The sequence below is a fragment of the Gymnoscopelus microlampas genome, assembly GCF_963454915.1.
Source record: "Gymnoscopelus microlampas genome assembly, chromosome: 4".
Lineage (NCBI taxonomy): Eukaryota > Metazoa > Chordata > Actinopteri > Myctophiformes > Myctophidae > Gymnoscopelus > Gymnoscopelus microlampas.
Genome location: NC_139941.1, coordinates 41321481 through 41347193, shown reverse-complemented (window position 1 = coordinate 41347193; position 25713 = coordinate 41321481). Strand labels below are relative to the sequence as shown.

Sequence of the window (25713 nt, the reverse complement as noted above, 5' to 3'; positions counted from 1 at the left end):
TGGAATCCTTGGATCATGACGCAATTCCCCATATAGGCCCCGCCCATTTGTGCCAGACTACATTTTCCGTCATTTCATGTTTTCTTCAAAACACACTTTTTGCTACTACTCCTACAAATGTTGTACGAAACTCACGCAAATCCCTACATTTTTCATCACTGGAGTCATGTGATGAAGATGTATTGATTGGTCAAACGTTTCTAGTTTGTTTTTGCGACAGGACAGTCTATTTTTTCTTGTAACATATAGTTTTGTTCATCCAATCCAATCCAATGTGAATATTCCAACTATTTCTCTCCTCTCTTTCTGAAGACTAATTTATACTTTGTCACAGGACGACGATGATAGTTTCAACAGTTTTAAAACCTGTTACTTTTGGCCAGCGACACAGTGGACCATGCAACAAAGTATAAATTAGGCTTAAGGGAGCCGACAGGGTCCACTGCTCATCCCCTGTTTCACTCTCTCATCTCATCATCTGCAGCTGCTGACGGCAGCTTCTCCCCACCCCCTGCACCCCCCACCCCCACCCACACTCCTACCCCAATGCGCTCCACCCTCCATGGATGGATGTCTCCCCTGGACGTCTACCAACACTGTCTAACTGAACCATTCTTCACATTTTCCACTCTGTCACTCACTGGCCCACATCCTGGTCTCACACGGCTACGCTAAACTCCAGGAAGGAGAGAGAGAGAGACCCAGAGAGAGAGTGAAAAAGGGAGGGAGGGAGAGAAATATTAAAACAAGGGGGGTGGGGTGAATAGATAGAGTGTGAGAGAGAGGGAGAGGAAGATAAAAAGTGAGTGGAAATCTGTGTCATTGAATTAGTTGTCCACATCACCTAATGTTCTTTCCCTATGCTGGAACCATGGGAGGCAGGCAAGCATGCAGGCAGGCTAAGACGAGAAGCACCTGGTTCAAGCTCTATTGCGTATTGCGATAATTGACAAGCCCCTCTCCGATTTCCCCTGGGACGTGTAAAGCCTATTAAAACACAGCACTGTGCATTTCCTTTTTTTAACTACAGAAGAATAGAGGCCAGTGACAGGTTGAGCGTCAGGCTGCTCAATACTGTCAGACAGGTATTTAAAGATATAATCTTGTGGTCTCGAATGGCAAACAATCAGACCCGTGTCAGAGTCAATAATACTGGACGAACATCAAGAAAACTAAATGGACAATCCACAATTTTTAGTCACTGTAATGGTAGAGTGAAGAGGATCAGGAAAGACAGGTCATCAGCCAGATACTGACCCATGATGTCATGATTGGGTCTTTGCCTGGATGTGGTCAGCATAATAGCAGAATAGTCACAGGGACAACTTTTTGATGTGGAATATCAGTACAGATATATTGTGCAAGTTTTAGTATTCTGCATCGCAATTCCCCCAGGGGATGGTTTATACAAAATTTAAGAGCTACAGTGAATGCATAATTAAACTTCAAGATGTCATTACGTCAGAGTCTGAAATTATCACAGCATGCTGGCTATAATTTGATCCTGATGTATACAGTACAGTACACTTGGACAATGTCCTCCATAATTAGCCTACCGTACACAAAAACATCATCTGGCACCCTAGTTTCGGATTGAGACAGGGGCGTCAGTGGAAGCAGTTTTTCATTTGACGCGGCTCATCAAGTTCTGCTCCTACAAAAGGCATGAGCTGTAAGCTACAGAACCTCAGTGCAGACATAAAAGATTATTCAGTGCATGAATTATCATCATATAGCTTTCATAATCTCTCGCCTATGAATAGTGAGCACTCGATGAATATTCTAATACATACTACTGTATGGAGCAATAGAGTAATTGAAGTGCGTTTGATGTTTCTCCATAAAGCCCAGAGCATAGCTTGAAAGAAATTTTCACTTTCATCTCTCAAAAAGGGTCTTCACAAACAATAAACCCGACCGGGGTATTAGCGAGGAGGAAGAGACATTTTAGAGGAGGGGAAACAAAGATGAGTCACAATCATGAGATGAAACATCTGGGTTTTGGGAAAAAACATCCATCAAATACGCTAAGTAATGAATGAATATTTCTTTTCTATGCATGTCGCAACTGAGGCCTTAAACCAATCCTGTTTGTTCAAAAAGCAACGCTTTACCTGCACATCAAAGTTCTTGAGAGATCTCTTCAGATATGTGAGAGCCTAATCTGCTTGTTAACGACTAACTGGAGATCAGAGAGCATCACAATGAGGCTGGCAGAGTGGTTTTAAGCCGGTTTAACAGCATTATATTTCACAATGTCCCTTGCTCCCTAGCTCTTCCACCACCAAATCACATATTAGAGCTAATTTCAGCGCTGAGATGACATTTTAGTTTTCCCAGAATGCAGCTTAAATGCGACAGTGCTGAGTAGGGTCTTAAGATTCCCTCAAGCGACCTCATCTCCTTGTAGCTGAAGTGATGGATGAGCGGGAGCTGAGGCGGCACAGGTGGTTGTTGGGGAGAAAGGGAGGGAGAGAGTGAAGCAAGGATGAATGTATTGTGGGGATGAAGGATAGAAGGGCAAGATACATGGGGGGAGGGGCAGGACGACAGGAGTGAAATAGGGGTGTAAGGAAGGAGACAGAAGAGCAATGGAAGTATGGTAGATGAAAGGGTATATAGGGAGAAAGGAAAGGAGGTAGGTAAGCAGCAAACAAGGGAAGGAGGGGAGGGAATGAGAGTGTGATGGAAGCAAGAAGGGAAATGGGTGAGGGAAAGATGCTGATGTAAGGAGAGATGGAAGATGGTAAGGTAGGAGCTGAGATTGAGGGAGGGAGGGAGAGGGGAGGTTCGTGGGGAGAGGGTTAGCTATTGCAGGAGGCGTGTGAGGAGTGTCTGCCAACGGAGGATAAAAGGAGGATGTCTCACTCTCGCCCAAGCTTCCAATGTGAACACTGCAGTACATCAACTCCCCCCCAGCTCACTTCTGCCGCCAGCGAGACACAAACGCACACGCGCACACGCGCACACGCACACGCACACGCACACAGACACAGACACACACAGACACACACACACAACCCCGTCTTCTTCACCGGTACTCTCCCACACCCTGCCCTGGGGATCTGGCCAGTTACCATGAACTTGTGCAGAGCTTGCAGTTACTACGGCGGTAACACGAGAAAAAAAATAAAAGAGAGAAAGAAAGACAGAGCAGTAAAAAAAAGAGGAAGAAAATGAAGTGAGTCGTCTCCACCTGCCAGCTGCCGTGCTGCAGTGATGCAACAGGACCTGCAACAACCTTCTTGCATGTCGTGACTGTCCCGACCAAGGAGACTCACTGAGTCACTGTTACGTGTGCTAATAGAAAGGTTTGAAAGTGAAAGTGTTTGTGTGCATGTGCCAAAGTGTGTCTAGTATTTGTGTTTAGTGCGTGTCTGTGTGGTGTGCACTCACACCAAGGGCAGTCAGTGCACTAACACTTACAGTAATGTGTGTGTACTGCACAATACGTGCATGCGTTGTGTACAGCACTGTCAGTAAGACCATGTGCGTAGTGTGCGTGTTGGTGTGCATACAGTACATATATGAGTGTTTCTTTCAGTACCAGTAAGTATAGGTGTGAACTGAGAAGGCATGTACTGTCTGTATGTGTACGTGGTGTGTGCATGTGTGTTTGTTCCAATTACAGTGAGGCTAACCTATTACCCAGCATCACTTTCACTTCAACCCACGACATGTACAGCGTCTCAGCACCGTGGCGTGTACACAGACACACACACACACACACACACACACACACACACACACACACACACACACACACACACACACACACACACACACACACACACACACACACACACACACACACATACAGCCGCAACCTTCGTCTCCACATAACACAGAACAGAGTTGCGGTAAGCAAGTTACGTTACGCTTTAGCAGACACCAGTCAGTTTCACACATGGAATATGCAACGGTGCTGCAATAACTTTTTCTGCAGATGTCGCAGTCTGGCTTGTGCACACACTCAACAAGGGTTTCCCTAGACAGACTGGCAGAATAGTTATTTATTTTAAAACATTTTGCTGTGAGGTATGATTCAGGCTTTCAGTTTGCTAATTAGTTTGGAATTTTGCCTGGTTGCGGCTGTGTGCTAAGGAGGCCATGTCACATCTTTATACCCATCCCTGACAGTTGCCAACAAGTTTCTTGTACTCAAATGCAGAGGAGCTGTCTTACTGTATTTGGGCACTGGTCCAATTTTCAGGTAGTTCTGCCAACTACGTACAAAAAATATTTTAAATAGGTCCCATATGGTGATACAGCGTATTTACTGAACTGTTAGGTTTTACCTATTGCCAGGGTAAATGTTCATGTTTTACTATAGCAACATACACCTAGTGTAGACAGAAACGTTGTGAAACATTTATGGTAGATTCTGCAGGTAGAGAAGGATTAACTTTTGTCTTGATGCAGCACTGGGCACTGGGGTGGCCTGCTGTTATCTTTGTCTCATGGCCATCTGGAGCAACACAAGGCTCTGTCAGAGGTCTGTCTGACAGCTGACCTTGCATCCTTGCAGACCTCATCTCTCTGTCATCTATTTAATAAGGGTGAGAGTGACAACTATAAAGGGAGGAGAGACATGCACATCCACCGTCTGAGGAAGGGCGAGAGCCGAAACGGCACTCAGGTGCAATAAATTAAAGCAATTCCTTCAACTGAAGCCCACAGTGTGCGAGCGTTCTCTTTCAGTTTACATGAGAGTGACAACTACACATGACCACAGCCCCTCCAATTTATCTGTGACAGGACAATATTTCTTGTCAGACGTCAGCCAGTGAGAGATCCCAGAGCAGAAGCAAAAGCATTCAAGCTTGCTCAGCAGAAAGCCAATTGAGAGGTGCACTGTATCAAGTCAATGGAGACTTTGAGGAATGGTATACGGTACATGATTCTCCATCGGATGACTCTACATCAAACGTAAACAGCTACATGACTGGATTAAGTGTCAATCCAATGCACTGCAATCATGAGCACCATAGAGGTCACTGAATATAAATTGATTAAAAAGCTCTGCTCTCATCACATAACGATAGCACAAGGAACAACCCAATCTTCTAGATGAGGATATAAGGTTCACACACACACACACACACACACACACACACACACACACACACACACACACACACACACACACACACACACACACACACACACACACACACACACACACACACACGCACGCGCGAGCACACACACACACACACACACACACACACACACACACACACACACACACACACACACACACACACACACACACACACACACACACACACACACTACTGTACCGTCTCTCTGTGACATACTTTCATATTATACTGTGGATGCCAAGATGCATTGCTCATCACGTAAACCTGTGATGGGATGAAATGGAGCTAGAAATATAATTTAGAAGACCCCTCATACTGTAGGTTACCTTAGTAACTTACTACACAATTAATAAGCAGAATAATCTGTAATACATACACAGTATGCAAACATAGCGGTAGATGGTAAGTGAACGAAACATGAAAAGCTTCATAGTTCAGCTGAATATTCTGCCTCAGAGACCAATTGAACCTGACTTTCCAGCAACAATACACAGTAAATGATTGTCAAGCATTTGGTATGCTGAGACAAGCCTTCATGAGCTGCTGCACAGCTGTCGGACACGCTAAGGTCTTATCACAGGAAACCTCTGGCTGCATGAAATCAGAGCGTTAACCACTTACAGTAAACCTTATATACTTAGTTGAACCAGAGTCCCCAGGGGGTCTATTAGTTGGTCCCTTTCGTTTTTCCTTCAACACCAAATCCCTTTGCCGAAAAGTTGCAGCTTACAGTTGTAGATCTGTTTTCTTTGCAGAATGTTCGCCTATTATGACGTGCCCAGAATAGAGTTATACTGAGCTATAGAGTTCAGATGGTTAAGCCTGATTTATACTCTTGTCATACAATGACGGTGTGCACCAGAAATAGCCGATCTACTGCACATGCTTGTGGATCTACTATTTTAGCGAACTCCTTATATGGAGCTGGCTGACATATCTAAGTCTGACATCAGTGATTCCATAGATGGGCATATCTGACTTCGAGACTCCATATATGGTTATGGCTGACTCATTGTGACATCACTGGGACGACACAAGCATTCTCCAATGGTACTCATGTCCCCTCAGCACAGGACACAGGACAACAGGACACATGGACACAGAGGAGGACACAGGACAGGACAGCGGACAGGACATGATTAGAGACCTCCAGGACTGCATCTTCAAGACTCGAACTTTAAGTCCCTCGACCTCTGGGCTGATTATCACCACTCGACAATACTCAGGATCCAAACCCATATTCCTTTGGCTTGAGCTACTAGTTGCCTTGAACCACCTTTGAACCTGCTTTCGAACCATGTTTAGTAAGTTCTTATCGGACACCATTGCGGTGGGGGTCCTAGTCTTAGACAACCAGATTTGTATTTTTCATTAGAAGTTGCACGATTTTTGCAAGGCGGTCCAAAAATAACGACAGACCCGTTTCCATGATGCATGCGTTGGCGTAGAAGACGGTGGATACACCATTAATAGAGTTGTCATATTTATTGTTAATACACATTTACAGAGACAATACATCTGAAGCAATGAATCTTGGCATTCGGAAGTTACAGAGTTCAATTGCACAATATTCATTTGTGTTGAACCAAGCTTCAGCCTGTTTACACGGGGCATCAGCATCTCTCCAGCATCCACTTCATGGGGACTTATCCCTAGCAAATATAAGACAGTACAGATCTCAGCCAACGCATAAGATCGGCAGATGGAAGTATCTGCTGCCAAATGAAGCACCCAAGAAAAAGAAAGCGAGGCAGCTAATGAAACCGATCAGCACAGCCACGGATACAGAGTACACCACACTGAACGTCATGGTGTTAGGGTACGACATGACCGTGGTGGAGCACTTCTCTCAGTACATCCACAACCTCTGCAACAGGCTGGGCATCAACATGAAGGAGAGCTACGCGTTGCCCACCAAAAGCACAGAGGTCCTCGTCATGCAAGAGCAAGGCACCAAGATGTATGTCGACTCTGTCCTCAAGACTCACAAGAGAGTCGTACAGCTCAGTCATCTCAGCGCCACATTGTGCCCAACCTTTATGGATGTCCTTTTGAAGAATCAACCCGAGGGCGTTCAGCTATCTGTAAAGGAGCATACGGAGGCTGACTACCATGACCGTTTCAAGACACGTCCAGAACTAGAGGGACTCATGGCACAGATCAGTCACAAAGACTGATAACACTAAACTTGTATCCAGGAAGCTGTGCTTTATTGAAGTTATTTTACACCTTGTACGCACAAAATACCTGTGGTTTCATTTCACCCCCCAGGTGAATGTTAAGGAATCAATCTATTGAATTGGTCAGCATTGATATGTATAAAAGCCCTCCTGCTCTGGCGGAGATCGGGGTCCCAGTACTTTAGGACCAGGCCGTCCTAATACTGGACGACAGGAATCGATAAGGCAAAACTGTTCCGAGAGCTCTCTCATCTGTTGCTGTAGCTCCCAGATAATCCTGTCATGCGGCTGACCAGCCTCCTCGACACACCCTCTGAACGGACTGGTCGTGTGGCCTTCCTCCTGATGGACGTTTAACTACGTGAAAAGACCGGCTGCACCGTAAACCTCCCGATGGCTGTTCCACCATACCTCGGACCACCCTTTCAAGAGGGGTTCGACATCTTGCTACTGCGGTAGGCCCTAAATCCAGCTCGAAGGAAAAATACTAAAATTACATCCAAAAAAGGAAAGTTTTTTTTTTGTTGTTGATATTTTTCATGTACCAAACAAAAATGAAAGAAAGTCCTAGTTTGTTTTTTGTAAGTACTACAGTAACCATCAATATCATCAGTACGGTATTTATATTATATTATATAGGACGTACATCTTCAGGAGAGTTGAAATATTTTCTATAGTACTGTAGTTTACCAAGGTCCCCTCCCAGCTGAATCACAAACTTAATCACATTTCATCCCAGAAGTGATGTGATTCTGTTTATTTTCCTTTTTAGGCCATTTTTATTAGACCAAAATACAGTCTCTGCCAGACAGAGTACACATGATAAATTGGCTAAACCTGCTCCTCCTACCTTGCACACTGTTTAGAGAAACGGGGTAATCTTTTACCGGGTCTCCTGAGAACCACCTTGTGCTTGCTGAGGCTAAATGTCAGAGGCCTGGTGTGAAATCGGGGTTTGCTGTTGGAGTGTGCTCAAACGTCTTCATCAGCTTTAGCCTGAACACATGGATGGTGGAGACTGAGGGATTTATCAAAGGCTATACGGGGGGTAAACATTGTTAGGTGCAGTGTTGATTTTGTCCACTAAAACTATGACGGAAATTTTTTGGCGTTTTTCACTGACGAAAACTAAACAAAAACTAAATAAAAGCTAAGCTACGATAATTAAAACTAAGACTAAATATATTGAAAATGTCCTCAACAAATAAGAACTAGATGAAAATGTTAGGGAGGGACTAGTGGAACTAAGAACTAAGACAAGTCATGTTATGTTTGTTTGTGCTCGGGTGTTGCGCTCTGAAAATAGCAAATCTACAAACTCACAATGCGTCACGTTGCTAGCTTGTAGATCGCCTATTTTCAGCATGCAACCAAGTGTAAAATCAGCCATTACGACTCCATCAAGGCACCGCCAAAATACATTTTAGTCGACTAAATCAACTGTAGATTTAGTCGACTATGATTGTATGATATTTAGTCGATTAAAACTAGACAAAAACGAAAACATCAGATGACTAAAACGAAATGGAATTTTATTCAAAAAAACGAAACCAAAATTTGCTGTCAAAATCAAAACAGGTTAGGTGGAGATGGGGCGTCAAATCCTAGAGATTTTATTTTACAATTCCAAAATGGCCCGACAAGCTCAGCACTTTCCAAAAGTCAATCTTTCTCTCCTTCCTCTCAGTGTAGAGGCATGGAGAACACAGATGACGAAATATGATCGGTTGGGTTACAGGGAACTCATACCTCTTAGCTCTCTAACAACATGTGTTTTGTACACAAATATACAGATACAGTACAGGCAGAACACGTCATGCTCTGGAGACTCTGGATAAGATACTGTAATAGCTGCAAGGAATTTACATAATTTATTCAGAACAAGAAGAAAATTCAATTATTTATGATTCTGCGTAGGCTTAATTATTCTATAACACATCAGGGTCAACTTTGAAAATGTATTTTGCATTACCTCTGTATTACTATTGCATCACTCAAGTGTATTTCATTATCAAAATAGAAAAACAATCTCATGAAAATAATCTCAGTCGTGGGAATGATTGTGAGTGTGCCAGATTTATTGCTTTGATACATCTGTGAAGGCTTCCTTGTGAGCTAATTAAACATCTGCTTCACAGTACACTTGTCTTCAGTGAGAAATGTACCATTGCAGGTGACTTTTATTCCCTTTCATATTGACAAATGTCTCCATGAACAGTGGTGGACAGTAACAAAGTCCATTTACTTGAGTAATTTTGGGGTATCTGTACTTTACTTGAGCATTTGTATTTTTGGATACTTATAACTTCAAAGACCGTTGACTCTTTTACATCTAGGAATGGGAAAAGTACATTATGAATGAACCACTTACTGTATGCCCTATTTCAAATATAGTCAACATAGTCAAGCTGTCACAAAGTGACAGAGCAACTTTCCTTTGTAATGGAGTCTTATTTGACCGGCAGTATACTTTGACTCAAGTACTGGGTTGAGCACTTGAGTCCACCACTGCAAATGTCTCCATGAATCAAAGGCATCCATGCGAGGGACGGAGCAGAGCAGAGGCGAAGCGCCACCTCTTGAACCTGATGAAAATTCACCTTGAGACACGAGTCAAATAAAACCACAGAGTACGCTTGCAGTCATTATTAATGAAACGTCTGGGAACTGAAGGTGCGTGCGTGCCGCTTCGTCGAGGAGCAACAAGGGGTCTCTGCCAAGAGGACCTGGCAAATATTATTCACCCCACAGGCTGTTGCAGGATGTTCCCACTGCTGACCAATCAACAGGACTTGGAGTCACACCAACAGCCACAATTTAGAAGCATTTACACAGGTGACAAAGGGAGAAAGAGAGGGGGGGGGGGAGAGAGAAAGAGGGAGAGGGAGAGAGAGAATCACATTGATATTCTGCTGAGAGCCCGGGCTGCAAACAATCAAAATAAGTGATTGTTGTCCTGTGGGGTGGGTAAGAGAGGGAGTGTGAACCCCAGGTCTTCTGCCAAGCTATGTGTGCGTGCGTGCACATGAGTGTGTGTGTGTGTGTCTGTGTGTGTGTGCCTGCGTGCGCGGATGTGTACTCAACTCTAGCCTTGTCGCAGTAATTCTTTCACTCATTTTCATTAGTCTGGGGGATAGCCTGTGAGCGCTGGCCTTGGAGTCTCTAGAAGTATCTTTAGATATACATGAGTCGAACAAAACGATCGCTCTGGCTGCAATCACTCAGGAGCATTGTTATGTACACCTATTATTGCTACCACACAATAGGCATCGAAGCAGCAACCGGGTTGTATGGGACAATTAACAGTACTTTGGTTGTGTCTGAAAATTGTTTAATGCTTGTAGCAAACATCAAGGTATTTTAGCATACTGTAATCATTGTTACTGTAACAATAAAAAAACAGAAATAATTAAATTGATGCATTTTTCGATACATAGGAGCATTATTATCTGTGAAAGACACTGGATGTCTAAAAATTTGATTGACAAGAAGGGGGTAGATGACCTCCATGTAGATGACCTTCATGAAATTCCTGCCCTGATAGAACAGAAGTCCTGACGTCACTCAATCATCCCCTGGGTCGCGGAAGTCATTTCTCTCTGGAGAATAACATTGGGTCATCTTAGAATTGTCCCATATAAGAATTGTGGTCCAAAAATAAACAAGCTGTCCCTGCGATATTGTCAGGGAGGTGGCTCTGTATCGTTTATGATAGTCAGTCACTCATATTTTATACAGTCTGTTTCTGGCGAAAATGTAACTAATTCGGCAGAAGTAACATTAGCGTTTTCTCACCGTCAGTTGATGCTTCATATCCATATGAGTCAAACCGCCGGGATCATTTGTTTATTTTTGGAACACAGTTCTTATATGACGCGATATTAAACACGTCTGTGGGAATTCAGAATGGGGGTAAAAAAACACGACCCATGTAGGATGCGTAAATTACGTCAGACTTCGGTGCTCTATAGACCAATTATTTGTTTACTAACATTGAGACTGGACGCACAGGTGATTGTTTCACACAATCAATTCCCAACCTGTTGTTTCGGGGTGCGCTGGTTTCAGCACACCCCAACCCCCTCTTGTGTGTTGACTAGTGAGGCGCGTCCTAGCGAGACCTGATAGAATGGGTTTCATTGAGCACATACTGGTTGCACGCATACTGGTTCTTATCAGTGTGACGTCGTCTGTTAAGGGGTCTATAGACACAATTGTAAAGATTCAAGTATATCTTCTTGAAACTATCATGTATTGTAGAGTGTCATGTAGAGTGTTGATATTTTTCACCCACTCCATTAAGTACGATAGAATGGACAGTACAGTCAGTTTAGCACTTTTAACGCAAGGTGAGTATTTTGAGTAGATACCCTCTTGCTAATGATTCAGACTATTTACAGACTACAGTGTGTATGTTTAAACAGGAACAATGATGATCATCATAACTTTTAGATGCTTTTGAACCCCCCCACCCTCCCAGCTGATGGCTGCTAGCTTTTTATTTAGAGCTTTGTCATGCCGGGTTTGTATTGTTATAGCCTATTTCCCTTTGTAAAGCAGGCAAGGAGTGCGTTTTTGTTAAACAGAGAAAGAGAAAATGCTGAGACCAAAACAAAAGCTGTGCATGCCTGTGATCTGCATGGAGGGTGATCAAGGGAGCTTTAAGCTAGGCTCTCAGCAGCCACTTGCAGCCAAAGCTGTGATGTATAGTTCAGCCCAGCTCTCAGGACAAACAACACTTTCTGCTAATGGTTGACCACGCACCCGTGTGGATCAAAGACACCCCAACGCCAGATAGGAACACACGCTGTCCCCTGGTCAACATGACAAGTACCTACAGTAGGCCTGTCACAATTATTACATAATCGCTTGATCGCAATCATTTGAGATAAACGCAATTATTTTGCATAATAATCGTCAAAATCCTTTCCATGTATCAGTATAAAATAAATGTTTTTTTCAAACATTTAAAGAAATAGCTGAAATAGCAGATCTGCAAGCTCACAATGCATCACAATTCCATGTGTTGTTTATTTAAAAAGAAATTTGAAGTTTAAAATTACAAAACTATTTTATTATTCATAATTATATAAAAAATATGATCTAAATCATTTGTCGTTAAATGTGAACGCTAGGGGGTGGTAATTGCCATCCCCTGGGACCCCATATGACGCCCTGGCAGGGAATCAGCAAACTCTAAAGTCATGTAACGTCAGCAGTTTCTGTCGAACAGCTGGATATACAGTATAGATTCTCATCGTCAATCAAATTTTGCGATCGTTTCATTGAATCAAGCAACGATGACATTTTTATGGACAAACTGACTTTGTCCAATAAATCAAACTGATGGGAGGGCATGGCCATCATACTTATACATGGCTGTCATGAATGTCACTCATACTATTCTAGCAAATACACACACTGATGGAAAATGCTCCCATGTAGCACAGTGTTTGCCAAACATATGGTTGTGAGTTGTGACCCATTTTGGGTCTCAGATCCGTTTCTATTGGTCAAAACAAGTACATATCTCACGACTCACGTACCCATTTTTTTCCCGTTCCTACATATTTTATTTTATTTTTATCAAAATGATGTTGTTTTTTTCAAAAACTTTTTTTATTAAAAACTCTTTCAGAAAATTGTGAAACTAGCTAATTTATAAGCTTGTACTGTAGATTATAGATTTCCATTTTGTTCTTAAATAGGGCTTAATTGATTGATTCATAATGTATTTTTGTAAGTTTGGGCACCGTGAAGATGGCCTAAAGTATGACCCTGGGGCTCATCATACATACTGTACTACAACTGTGTAACTCATTGTGTAACAGATTGTGAGGAAGCAACATGGTCTTGGGCTTTGTGGAGTATGTTGTCTGGTGTCCTGGGCTGTCCAGCATGGTAATAAACATGCAGCTCAACAGCTCCTATGTGTGATAGGATTTTGTTATTAGCCCACAGCTGATTTACACCAACATACTAAACCTGACATGATACCCTGCACACCTATGACACCTACTGTATGCAGTCTGATTTATACAACATACTAAGCGTGACTAGGCGTGCAACAGCTAATCAACTAATGAATTTAATCGATTACAGAAAATAATTGATTTGAATTAAATAATCGATTTGGAGGTAAGAAATAATAATTTAGAAGATCTTTTGTGACCAGGAAAATAATGCCAAATCAGATGTTAATGTTTTTGGTGTTTTTTGGTTGTTTTTTTTTGCCTTTCTGCCGAGTACAATAGAGACGGAAATGAAACGGGGAGAGAGAGATGGGGAGAGACAAGACATGCAGTAAAGATCGTTGGAAACGGGACTCGAAACCGCGATGCACTGTCAGGCTACATTGGAGCCCAAGTGCCCGGACCGCTAGCTAGGCCAGTGGTCCGGTCCAGATGTTATTGCTGTCTGGCAATCTTTTAACTGGTCCAAGCGGACCAGTGGAATGCGCAGTTAGCTGGCCCGGAATATTTCAGTAGTGCGTATGGGCCAGCAGGCCAGTTACTGTCTGAACTGAACTAAACAAAGCTAAACCAAACCAAACTAAGCTAAGCTAATGCGTTCAACTAGAAGATAGATAGATGTTTACGTGGACAGGGATGGGGCACTCTAGCCACTATTCCAGCTGTATCCTGATGGGCCGAGCTGCAGCAGATACGTTTCTGATCTGATTGACCTCCCAGACCGACTCAGATAAGAAGTACAGGGAGCGGCTTTAAAGCTGCTTTCTCGATGAAAGAGTAAGATATCCACTTCAGAAGTTGAAAGGGGTGACTTTACTGGAGTAAAAGTTAAGAGGGGAGGGGGTGGGGGATGCTCTGTCTGCTCTGCAGAGCATGTCGACCAAAGGCCATGTAATTAATGGAGGATGGATGATACAAAACATTGATTTTATGTTTTGAAATATATTTTATATTTTAACATATTTTATACAAACGTGTATGTATAATATGAAAAACACAGAAAAGAGCTATACAGGCATTTGCCTGGCTACTCCATTAGTTAATTATTGCTGAATTAGGTGGGAAGGAGCACAAAATACAAAAGAGAAAGTGAGTGGGTTTAAGAGAGAGAGGGGAGGTTCAGTAAAGAAACAGCAAGGGAGAAAACTCAATCCCTCTCAAAGTGTGTGTGTGTGTGTGTGTGTGTGTGTGTGTGTGTGTGTGTGAGAGAGAGAGGCTATTAAATTGCCGCACGCACACAATTTTGTGTGTGTCTCCCCCTCCTCCTTGACAGTCACCTTTCATCAGGAAAACATTCTCTCTCCCACAAGTCCTGCTGCATGCCTGTCTTCGCCTCCCTCTGCCTGTCCCTCCTCTCTCCACACTACTGTCCACTTCCTTTTTCCCGTTGGTGGTACAAGAGGGATTCAGCCAGCTATGATGACAACGGCCTTCTGGAAATCATTGCATCTCAGGGTGACTTGACTTTGGAAGCTTCTCTGAAGCTCACAGCGTGCCAGCGAATGGAACGAGTTGTGCTTTTAGATTATAGACATCGACGCACAACAAAGTATAAATCAGGCTTAATTCTCTCCTGAAGTGTTGGAGGGGAACAAGAACAAAAACACTGTGTTGGTACAGTTTGTGTATGTGTGTGACTGTGTGTGTGTGTGTGTGTGTGTGTGTGTGTGTGTGTGTGTGTGTGTGTGTGTATGTCTGCGTGTGTGTGTGTGTGCGTGCGTGTGCGTGCACACAGTACTAGTAGTAGTAGTGGTGCATAGCAAAATCACTTAACAAAAACTCTTACGAATACATTTTTACACTCTCAGAATTAAATGAAGATTCCGGATTTTACTGCGTGGTTGTGTTGTGGTTGCTGCCTGTATCTTGCTAAGGCTGTTTGGATGAAACTTTGTGTACTGCATGTCATCCTTCTACTCTTGATTCGATAACACATTCATCTCACTGGACCTAACCCATGTGGAAAATATATACAGCCCATAACCCCTTGTGTCAGTCAGTAGCAGTTTTGTCTTGATGAAACATTGTGGCGGTAATGTTGCAGATCTTTCATATCCATGGCCGCACATTCGTGGTCCTTCGTGGTATTTCTATAAAGTACAATCATGTTTTGGCTCATTCTATTTTCTTCTGACGCAAGTGGGATTTCACAGTAGAGGGCCAAATGCGTACATCACCTGAACTGTAGCACGTACATAGCAGGAACCCTTTCTAGAGCTTCCTCCCACATACCACCAAAACACCCCCTGACACACAGTAGATAATCAGTGAACTAGAAAAGAAATCTCTGCACTGCAAAGTCTCCCCCCCCCCCCACACACACACACACACATCACACATCACACATTCACAACATTACACGCACTCAGCAAGTTACAGGCAACAGCCAAATCACAACCAACTAAACATGAAACAGACACAATACGACGGAGCTGTCTTCTTTTTCCCTTCAGGTTTTCATGCTGTAATTAGTCAGAAAGGGCCTTTAGGGTCGTGGAAAAGCAGGTCAGAGAGGAGAGGCAGTTCTCACGCCTCTTACAGCGAAAACAAACAGCAGAAACAAAGCCCTGCTTGGGCCATGGCAACACAGCAGCCAGACGCTACTGATAGGGGTTTATCTCTGCAGTCGCACATACCGTTAGCTCTCTCACAACACCACAGCCACTAGACTGGCCATAGAACAGAGGTCTTCAATGTTTTTCAGGCCAAGGATCCCTTAGTGGAGAGAGAGATGAAGCAGTGACGGAAATTGTAGTCTAGTCTAGCGCTTCTCAAACTTAGTCAGGTCAAGCAGCCGGACCCCCAAATTCATATGTATTTGGCAGCGGACGCCCCTCTGAAAAGGTTTTGTGCCAGGAACAATATTTGTGTTGTTAAAATCTTTCACAAATATTCAAAATGTGTCAAAATGTTTCAAGATTATAGCAGATATATAGTATACTAGAGTTTCGGGGGGCTACGCCCCCCTCAACCCCAGCCGCGCACGGGGCCCAGCGTGGGCGCGTGTATATTGGGGTACCGAAATCGCCGGAGTAAAACTGTCCAAAAGGAAAAAGAAAAAAAACATTGGGGAAAAATGTTAATATTTATTTTTAACTTGGTGGTCCGCGGACCCCCTGTGAGTGTTGGGACCCCCGGGGACCCCCCTGGAACATGGCGGACCCCTTCGGCTGTTTTTTTTTTTTTCATGCACGGTTTGCTTGTTTCTGTCGCTTTGTTTTTGAAAACCTGGCATGAACGTGGCAACCCGACTGACATCACTGGCGTATCCTTGGTATTTGTGCTTCCGGGTTGCATAATGATGACATCACTGTCGAGTCCTTTGGTGTCATGAACCTAGGCTGGTTTGTTTACCAGATTTGCCGGCGTGCTATGGTGCTGTACTGTGGCCGTCGCCGTGTGTTTGTGTGTTTGGGGTGTGCATGGCACGTGAAGGACGGACATATTGTGATGGAGACATGAGTGAAGTGAAAGTAACGGCCTGGGTGGAACAAAGGAGGTACGTAAGAAGGGGGGGGGGTTGAAGCGAAGGAGCTGCGTGTGTGTTGTTGTGGAGGAGATGGGCAGAGTTCAATGGCGGCCGCTCGTGTTGTTTCGGCTCTGTTCGGCTCAAGCCGTCGCCGTTCGGTGTCGGTGGTGTGCACGGTAAACGGTACGAAAGTGATTCACCTTCCGTTTTGTCCGAAATGTGGTGAGTGTAATAAATTATGTGGCGACGTGGAAACAGTGAAGTGAGCAATGATAGGTGCCCTACGCCACCCGTAAATTGTGAAAGTCGGCCGTGGCTACTGTTTTCGCGACATGTCCTATGGCGGCGTTGTGTTTACTCGATTACAGAGCTGTGGCTATAGCGTCAGCGGCGCGCGGAAGTAACTTGTCGTTTATATAATTAGATAGGGTTAAAGGGTTAAAGTTGAATTAATTTGGAAGCTATATAACACATTTTGCTGGGGACCCCCAGAAACCCTGTGATGCAGGGCTGGACTGGGTGAAAGATTTGTCGCACCACAACCGGCACGCAGATAGCAGATACTCTACCGCTCCACTCCGTTGAGGCACACACAAACAAACAAGCCCTAATTCCACCACTTTTACTGAAAAACATCCCTCCATGTTCTGGAGCCTTGAGTAAAATAAATGATACCTACACCCATAAATATGATGGTTAGCCTATAGTACTCACAAACAAGCAGAGTGTGTTGCTCTTATAAGGAGGATGCTGGCTAAAGCACATCAAGGCACTGGCAGCAAGCTACCCTACTCTGGGGAGATCATCTCCACTGGAGATGTATTGGACCTTTTACAAACCTGGACATAAGAAGTAGAGGACTATTATGAATGGATGAAGTATGAATATGATTACATGCAAAAATGAGTCTGCATATTAGAACTTTGGCTAGTTAGCTAAAGTATAGAAAACAAGGGTTGGCTATAATGATCTGAGAATGCATCTGTTATAGGCTAGATCTATAGGAGGATGGCATAACAGGAAATGTTTAACTTATACATAGTGAAGGCTGTAATGTGTGTGTGTATGCAAACAAGTTGTTTTATTGTAACAGCAAAGTCAATCAGTGTTTTTAATAACTATGTATGACCCTGCAAACATTTTGAAAAGGCAGTAAACAATAAACACTGTGACTGAAACAATAATATTGCGATGCCTAGACTGCCTACATATTGTTATAAATGTCCTTTAAGCCCATATGGGCTTAAGAACTTAAGAAGCAACCATTCTGAACCCTTTTGGGATAGAACCCATTTTTATCTAGCATGCTTATCCATGCTACTGTAGATTTTGGATAAGGAAGACATGCAGTCCTTCTGTTGTGCTTGCTTACCACCTCCTTGGCTCCTTCACATGGGGGTTAACTTTCCTCTCTACAACTAGTGTTGTGTGAGCCAGCCATAGTCAGACGCTGTTTCTCCCTCTCTCTCTCTCTGCTCACAGACCTCCAGGCCACTGTAGCCTGTGATTGGGCCACTTCAGATGATAGACAAGCCAGTATGCCAGTGTGATGGCTGTCTGCTCTATGGGCCGGTGCTACTCAAGGATTGGCAATTTCAGATGAGAGACAAGCCAGTAGGCCAATTAGATGAGTTCTCTTTAGTTTGTGGGCCGCCCGATTTAATTTGCAAGTTGATTTGGTTTTCTTTGAGTTATCAGTTCTGATGAGTACTAGAGTTGATATGGCTGGCCAAGGAAAGGAGGACCAGCTTCTTCAGATCTGCCTATGAGGAGCTGATGGGTTAATTGGACTGCACCATGTGATTATGGGGAGGGGCAGGGGTTTGTTAGTTTGAATTTACTATTAGATTTTTGAACAAATGCGTTTTTTTATATTTCAGTTGCATTGTAATTTCATTAGTTAATATGAGTCCTAGTGTATTCCCCTTTGTGTTAGTAGTGGTCTGATCACCCACTATATTGTTCCCCTCATGTCTCATTTTGGTTAGGTCAGTCATGCTGTGAAGTTGAGTTCTGTTCAGTCCCTTAATGTTGACCTCATTTAGCCTGATTATCAGCCTGAAGCTGCGAGGAGCTTCAGTCTGAAATTGGCTGCAGTGTCGGCGATTACAAGGGGGAGGGGATTCAGATTTCCCTAAACCAATCACAAGAGATCCACGGATCCGCCTACATCTGACGTCATCGCACAGCTTGTTTTAGCAGATATTCGCTGATTAGCTTGTCGTTAGACCCCAGAATTATTTTTTTCTCCCTGTCTCCCTGTGTCTCTCTCATCAACCAACTCGGTCCCTGACAAACCCCTTCAAGGACCCCTGGGGGTCCTTGGTCCATTGCTGCATAGTATGACACTGGTATGTATGGAGTTTTTTTTTTTCAGTCTATTGACTTCCATAATTCTCCAAAGATTCAGATTCATGCAGTGTTGATGCTCAGCATCATGGGCAAGCATTATCTACTAGAACACTGGTTCTCAATGTGGGATCCAAAGACCCCCGACGGGTCCTAGAGGGGGTTCCAGGGGGTCCCCTGCTAAATGATAGAGTAGTTAGGAACCAAATGGACCCTTACAGGTCTGTAACTCTGAGAGTGTACAAATGGACCGGTGAGACACATTTGGTTCCATTTGTACACTGTCAGAGTTAAATGGCCTAATGCACAAACTGGGGTCCTTGAAATGAAAAAGGTTGAGAATCAATGATCTAGGGATGTTTATGTGCATCTCTGGAATTACCAGCCTTTCTGAAACATGGAACCCCTCCATCATCAGGACATAGTGGAGGTAAACAGTGAAGAAACAGGACAGCAGAAGCAATGGCTGCAGTGTGAAATCCATCAGTGTTGATGTCTGATGGAGATGGTTGATAAGCCTGTGTGTTTTGCTCTGGCAGTGGGCAGAGTGAAAGGGGATCAGCCCACAGCAGTGTTTAGAGGTTCAAACACCCCCCTGGGGGAGGGGAATGGATCGATCCTCCCTGGCCAGGCGCCAATCCTCTGTAGCTAGATATACATACTGTAAACACGCGAGCGTGCACGCACGCACGCACAACCACACACATTATACACGTTATGCACACACACTAAGATGAGCTTATAGGCCTGTATTTTGAGTGGTGCAGGATACAGATGTTTCTAGATGGACTGGTTTCCACAGAGAGGGCCCCTGCTGTGGTGTGTTCTGTCGTCATGATGCACTAATTAGAGGGCACAGTGGAGCTGCACTAGAGCTGCTGTCTCATTAGTGAGAATGGTCTCTGCTCCGTTGAGGCCTGCATCCCACCCATAGGAGCTCCTCCCAAACCCACAGGAGAACAGAACATTCCTACAACGCCTGCAGGGAGAGGACCTAAACAACCACGGCAACCACAACTGGTGTAGTGCTCTACTCCATCCCTTAAACATATACGCAGGCAGAGATTCAGTATCTATGCACACAAGCATAGATACAGATTCACTATCAGAGTTAAATTAACACTGAGGATTTTACAGCGTACTCCCTTTCCAGCTCTTGCCAACACCGCACAGCTTTAGAGAACAGGATTACTGGCTCACAGGCAAAACAGGGTTTCCCAAAAGGGGCAAATCCATACGCCCGCAGAAGGGCAAGTGGCTGTGGTTTTGACCGGCTGTCCTACAAATAGCAAACATCCTCTGCAAAACAGATGTCCACAATCCACTGCCATCGCCCATCGCCTGTAAGTGGGTGTTCCCGGGAGCTCGGATCAATGTGTTGTGGAATGGCTGTGGCCTGCTTGCGTTTGGAGATGAGGATGAGGATGAGGAGGAGGAGTAGAGACAGTGGGTGTCTGGGCCACCGTTCGTCAGGCCCCGTTGTGACAGTTTTATCCCAGCTGAGGGGGAAGGTAACACGGCGAACAGCACAATGAGGAGCGATAAACGTCAGGCCTGGCCCCAGTGCCGTGGTAATGGCTGACAAACGGCTCACTGGCTCATCTCATAGCCAGTCGGTTGCAGACATGCATGCAGCTCTGTGATCAACTCCGTCGAGGTGGGGTTGGGGAGGGGGGAACAGAGTGCAACAGCAATGAGTTAATTCCCGCAGGGTAGGCGTGCACGCTTTGGCCTCCAGTGACAGCCGTGCTGTGACACTGCCTCGCATAATATTCACATGGAATAAAACAGTTCCACAGTGAGCAGCGAGTGGGAGCGACAGTAACAATGTAAAAGCATAAAGGATTAGGTTTCCATGTCTTGTAAGGGGACAGGGTTCTTGTGGGAATGGTGTTCATGTCTTTCTATTATTTCTATACCAAGCACTTCTGCTATAGTTATAATACAGTACAGTATATGATTATTGTGGGTGTTGTTTTCTTGACTCTATACTACCTACCTACATTTTGAGGATACAAGCGTACACTTGCACTTATTACAAGTCAATAGGGATAAGTCAACCAGCTAAATATGTAAAATATAAATGCAGTGAATGAGTGATTACAATTTTACTTGATAGAGTTCATAATTGCACCAATCATTGGAGCAATTGGGTGTCTTAATAGTGTTAGTGAAGAAAGGAAAAACATTTTATATGAAGCCCATGTCAACAATGTATTATAAACATACTTATAATGCATTATAATCTACTTAACACTACGTAACACTGTATAATTGTACTTATAAGCACTCATAAATACTGCTTTATTACAGTAATCGTAACTCATTTTCAAGAATTTTCAAGTATCATAATACTTCATAATTGCTGGTAGCTCTTTTTTTGCCCAGGATCATAGTGTATTATAATTCTCATTGTTGTAATACATTATAATAATTTTATAATGCATTATAATCACTGTTATAATAGAATATAATGTGATATCCCTATGATATCACTTTGATATAACCATATCAATGTGAAAAAAAGAAAGAAATAAGCATTAAATCTATATGCAAGAATACAAAATGCTTCTGCCTACACCTCCAGGAATTCCATTACTTTGCTAAAAGCACCCAATAACCACTTATGCTGACTTATAATCACACTGTAATGCATTATAGCTGTGATTATAATGCATTTATAAAATGATCATAATGTTCTACAGTAAAACTATGATAATTATAATACACTATGATGCTTGCAAAAAAGGTTTCCAACAATTATGAAGTATTATGATACTTGACCTTATAAGTCATTATAAAATGCTTTATAATGTGTTATGATTATTGTTATAAAGAATTATGAATGTGTATGAGTGCTTACAACTGTAATTATACAGTGTTAGCGGATAATAACACATTGTAAGTATGTCTATAATGCATTATAGAGATGCGCTTCATAGAAAGTGTTACCAAATGGGTAATCTACTTACAGTATATAGTGTAGGTAGGTACATCATTGTAAGAATCTTTATTTATAACGCAGATATTCATTGAGTACATACATAGCCTACACATGTTTTTTTATTTGGCTGTAATACACATTTTGTTGGTCTGGAATAAAGCCATTCTAAAAATGAAGCATGGCACTTTATGCCATTGAAATTATCCAACTCTAAAGAAACAGATAAAGTTACTCTAGATAAGGTAACAACACATTGTTTTTCACACTAGACATGCCCTGCACCCTGACTACCAATAGGTTCAAATAGAATAAAGAAGGTTTTTACAGATGTCCAGATCAACCCACCCATCCCTCATTCAAACACTGCAAAAGAAGGGTGGTACATCCACACGCAATGTAAACTATATATTTAAACACAGAAACTGATGGTTTTCAGTAAGGTAAAGCCTGATTGTGTTGCAGAGGATATGTGTAGAAGGAGACAAAATTGAGTAAAACAGTGGGAGCATCCCAGGTGGTTGGTGCAACTTAATAAACCAAGACATACTGTACTAACATACTATGCAATTGGATGGGTGTTTAAAAAAAAAGTGGGATAATGTGACAGAACATAAAAGTGAGTCATTGGGATACACTTAAATGTGAACCATTGAGTTACAGTATCTGTCCTCATGGTCTAACAATCCAACTGGATTGATGATAATATTCAATAACTACCAAACACTGAGGAATAAAAGACTATGCCAGAGCACACATTTGCGTGATGAATGCACAGCTTTTGACAGCGGCTGTCATGACCTTTGGCAAGGTCATTGCATTCCGGCAGCAGCACAAAGACGCTGCTACAGAATGATTAAATTGCTGCCACTTTGGTTTCGTTTGTGGACTGAGTCCTCTGAGTGTTATCTGCTGTTGTAGCAACGCCTCTCAGCTCAACCTGTAGCTTCATCTACGCAAGTCCCAGAGGCAGATTGGACCTGTTCTCCCTTATTCCTTGGTTACGTAAGTTTTGTGTAGGAAACATGAAGCGGGTTACTCGGTTGTGAGCTGTACTGAGAAATAATGTGTATAATGTAGTATATCAGGCAATGCAAGGGAAACGTCTCCCACGTAAAAGGCTATCACAATCCATCAATGACGTGAATATATGCCAAACACAATCTCTTCATTCTTTCACATTTCCGGTGCGAAGCAATGCAACCAACACTCCATAATACATAAACACAGATAGAATGCTACAGGCAGGCGAACCACTTGTGACCCATGACAACATATACAATTGGAGCGGTGCCCAGTGTTTTTTGAACAATAAGCTCTACATACTGTTGCATCTTTGAGTGGCCATGTCAGCACAAATTTAGAATAAACATGGGAAAATACTCATTCTACTACTCTGATGACACGCCATCCATTAAAAGATGTGAATCACGGGTTTCTTTCAGAACTGGCCTGAAAAAACATAGTATATCAGGACACCACAAGGGGAGGTAAATGTAGATTCCCATCGAAAGGAGGTGTCAATTCACTGCCGTCGTTTTTCCTTTTTCTTCCATGTACATATAGTGTTTGCTGTTGATGACTGTATTATTGTGTAAATGTTTTATTCTATGTTGAACCACAATGGAAACAAGTCCCGGGACTTTTTTTGTGTTATCCTTTTAGCCTTAATGTCTTACTGTATTACGTGCTGTTTACATTTCTGACTAATAAAGTATTCAATCAGTCAATGAATCCATTAATCAATGTCCTTGGAAACATTTTCATCCTTATTCAAGACCAGGGACAATTAGGTAACAGTTTTGTCTGCTGCTGCATCTTACCTGTGTCCTGTCGGAACTGGTGCATGGACTGCAGGTCTATGATGTAAGGGGCGAGCTGGGCATCCACTTGACCCAGAACCACGGTTCCCCTTGCGTCTCCCTTCAGCACGTTCTCAATGTGGTGGCAAACTGCGGCGCTGTAGGGCCTCCATCGCCCGTGTTCATTCAACCACTCCCAGACCACCACCCTGGCCAGGTTCTGTGGTGGGTATCCTAGCCCGTTGACATGAGCCCCAGAGCCTGGACGAGCCATCTCCCCTTTACTAAGCAGCCTATACCAAGCGTTGGTTGGCTTTGTGCTGCTGGTGCTACAAGAGCACTGTGACCCAGTCAGTCAACAGACACACCAAAGCATTCTCAGCAAAGCCAACCATTAACAGCTTGCATCAACAATCACTATGACAGTCTTCAGTCATCTGGTGGTGCTTTGAGGAAGCAGCTCTTGAAGAGCTGCCTCTACAGGTACTTTCCAGCTTCTGGTTTGTTGATCAGCCAAAAGCAGCCTCTCCTCTTGTGGCTGGTTGTAAGTGGCAGATGATGCAGTCTCAGACCTCCTCAGCAAGCCATAGCAATAAACACAGCAATTTCTCTAAAAATAAATAAATAATAATAATAAAATGAATAAAAGCAAAAGGGAAGACACATAAGTAAATGAGCAATGGGATTTATTTTCATGAGAACTGTTTGAATAGAATTTAGTCAATATGGGATCTGTTTCAGAAGGGGGGGGGCAAAAGATGAAGCTCATAAGCTCAAGTGCCTCATGGTAAATTAACTGTTTACTGTAGAAGTAGTGTGATATAAAGTAATAGCGATAAAGGTGATTATGTGCTGTTTCAACAGCAATATTAGACTAATTGTTTTGACATTTTAATAGAGGGGACACAATCGTAGCCACATACAAAAACAGAACACTGCAATTCTAGTAATATCACCCGAATTCTTCGAACAATGCAAATGAATACAAAGGCAACTACATTTTTTGCTGCTGTTCATCTGATTAATCATTATAGTAAACAGTCGTTATAGACTTGATATCGACAGATATTGTCTCCATAGTATGCAAATTCATCACGCACGTTGTTGGTGTTCAGTCTTCTATTTATGTTTGTCGACATACGGACCTGTAGGTTAACGGTTGTGATGATCACATGTCAGGTAAATTTGACTGTCTGTGTCTCAGTCGAATATATTGCAAAAAAAGAGGGGAAAAGGGAATCTCGAAAGAGATTTGTGCCTCTTTTTTTTGCAATATATTCGATATATAGGCATTTAGCATTATGCATCTCGCAAATCCTTAAAATCATTGAAATATTGTATTTAAGACCTACCTCTCAGTTCAGATGACCGGATCATTAATAAAGCGTTATTATTGCAGGAAATCGACAACGCCGTTGTTCTACATTTCCACACGCTCGCTTCGGTTTGTGACTCCGCCACGGTTCCAGAAGATGCGTTGTGCCCCAATTACAATCTCCAGGACGTGTGAGTGGTATAGAGGCTACTGCCACTGCTTCTTCCCCGTCTATCACGATTTTTCAGTCATTATTATCTGGAACTAAACGTGCATAGCCGCCCTCTAGCTGATCCAAAATTACGCACAAAGGTCCAGTCGCACCTGTATGGTTTGGTTTGTCGGTTGACCACCTCACTCTCCCTTGGCTAGCCTAGACCAGACGCGCAGAGCGCATCGCGATGCTGCGAGGGGGGGGGGGGGGACATCGTAAAGGATGTTGCGTCGCTGGAGTGAGGAGATCAGGAGAAGGAGACGGTAGCTACCATTATTTCTTTTTTAATAAAGGAACCCCTTTTGCAGGGTGGAAAACTCTCAATGCTGTTGATGGAGGGCAATGCATTTTCAGGACATTTTCCAT

The 25713-nt window shown here is 43.2% G+C and overlaps 1 protein-coding gene across 4 annotated transcripts in view; it reads right to left on the bottom strand.

Moving 5' to 3' along the window:
- The window catches only part of dtx1 (deltex 1, E3 ubiquitin ligase), a 67277-nt gene extending 41791 nt beyond the window's left edge, over positions 1–25486 (bottom strand). For all 4 annotated transcript variants that reach the window (XM_084054152.1, XM_084054154.1, XM_084054153.1 and 1 more), the window contains exons 1-2: positions 25171–25486; positions 23840–24428 (exon numbers count right to left, since the gene is read on the bottom strand). In XM_084054152.1, coding sequence (XP_083910278.1) covers positions 23840–24092 — 253 coding nt within the window. In that variant the 5' untranslated portion in view covers positions 24093–24428; positions 25171–25486. The remainder of the gene's footprint in view (positions 1–23839; positions 24429–25170) is intronic.
- Between the last annotated feature and the right edge of the window lie 227 nt (positions 25487–25713).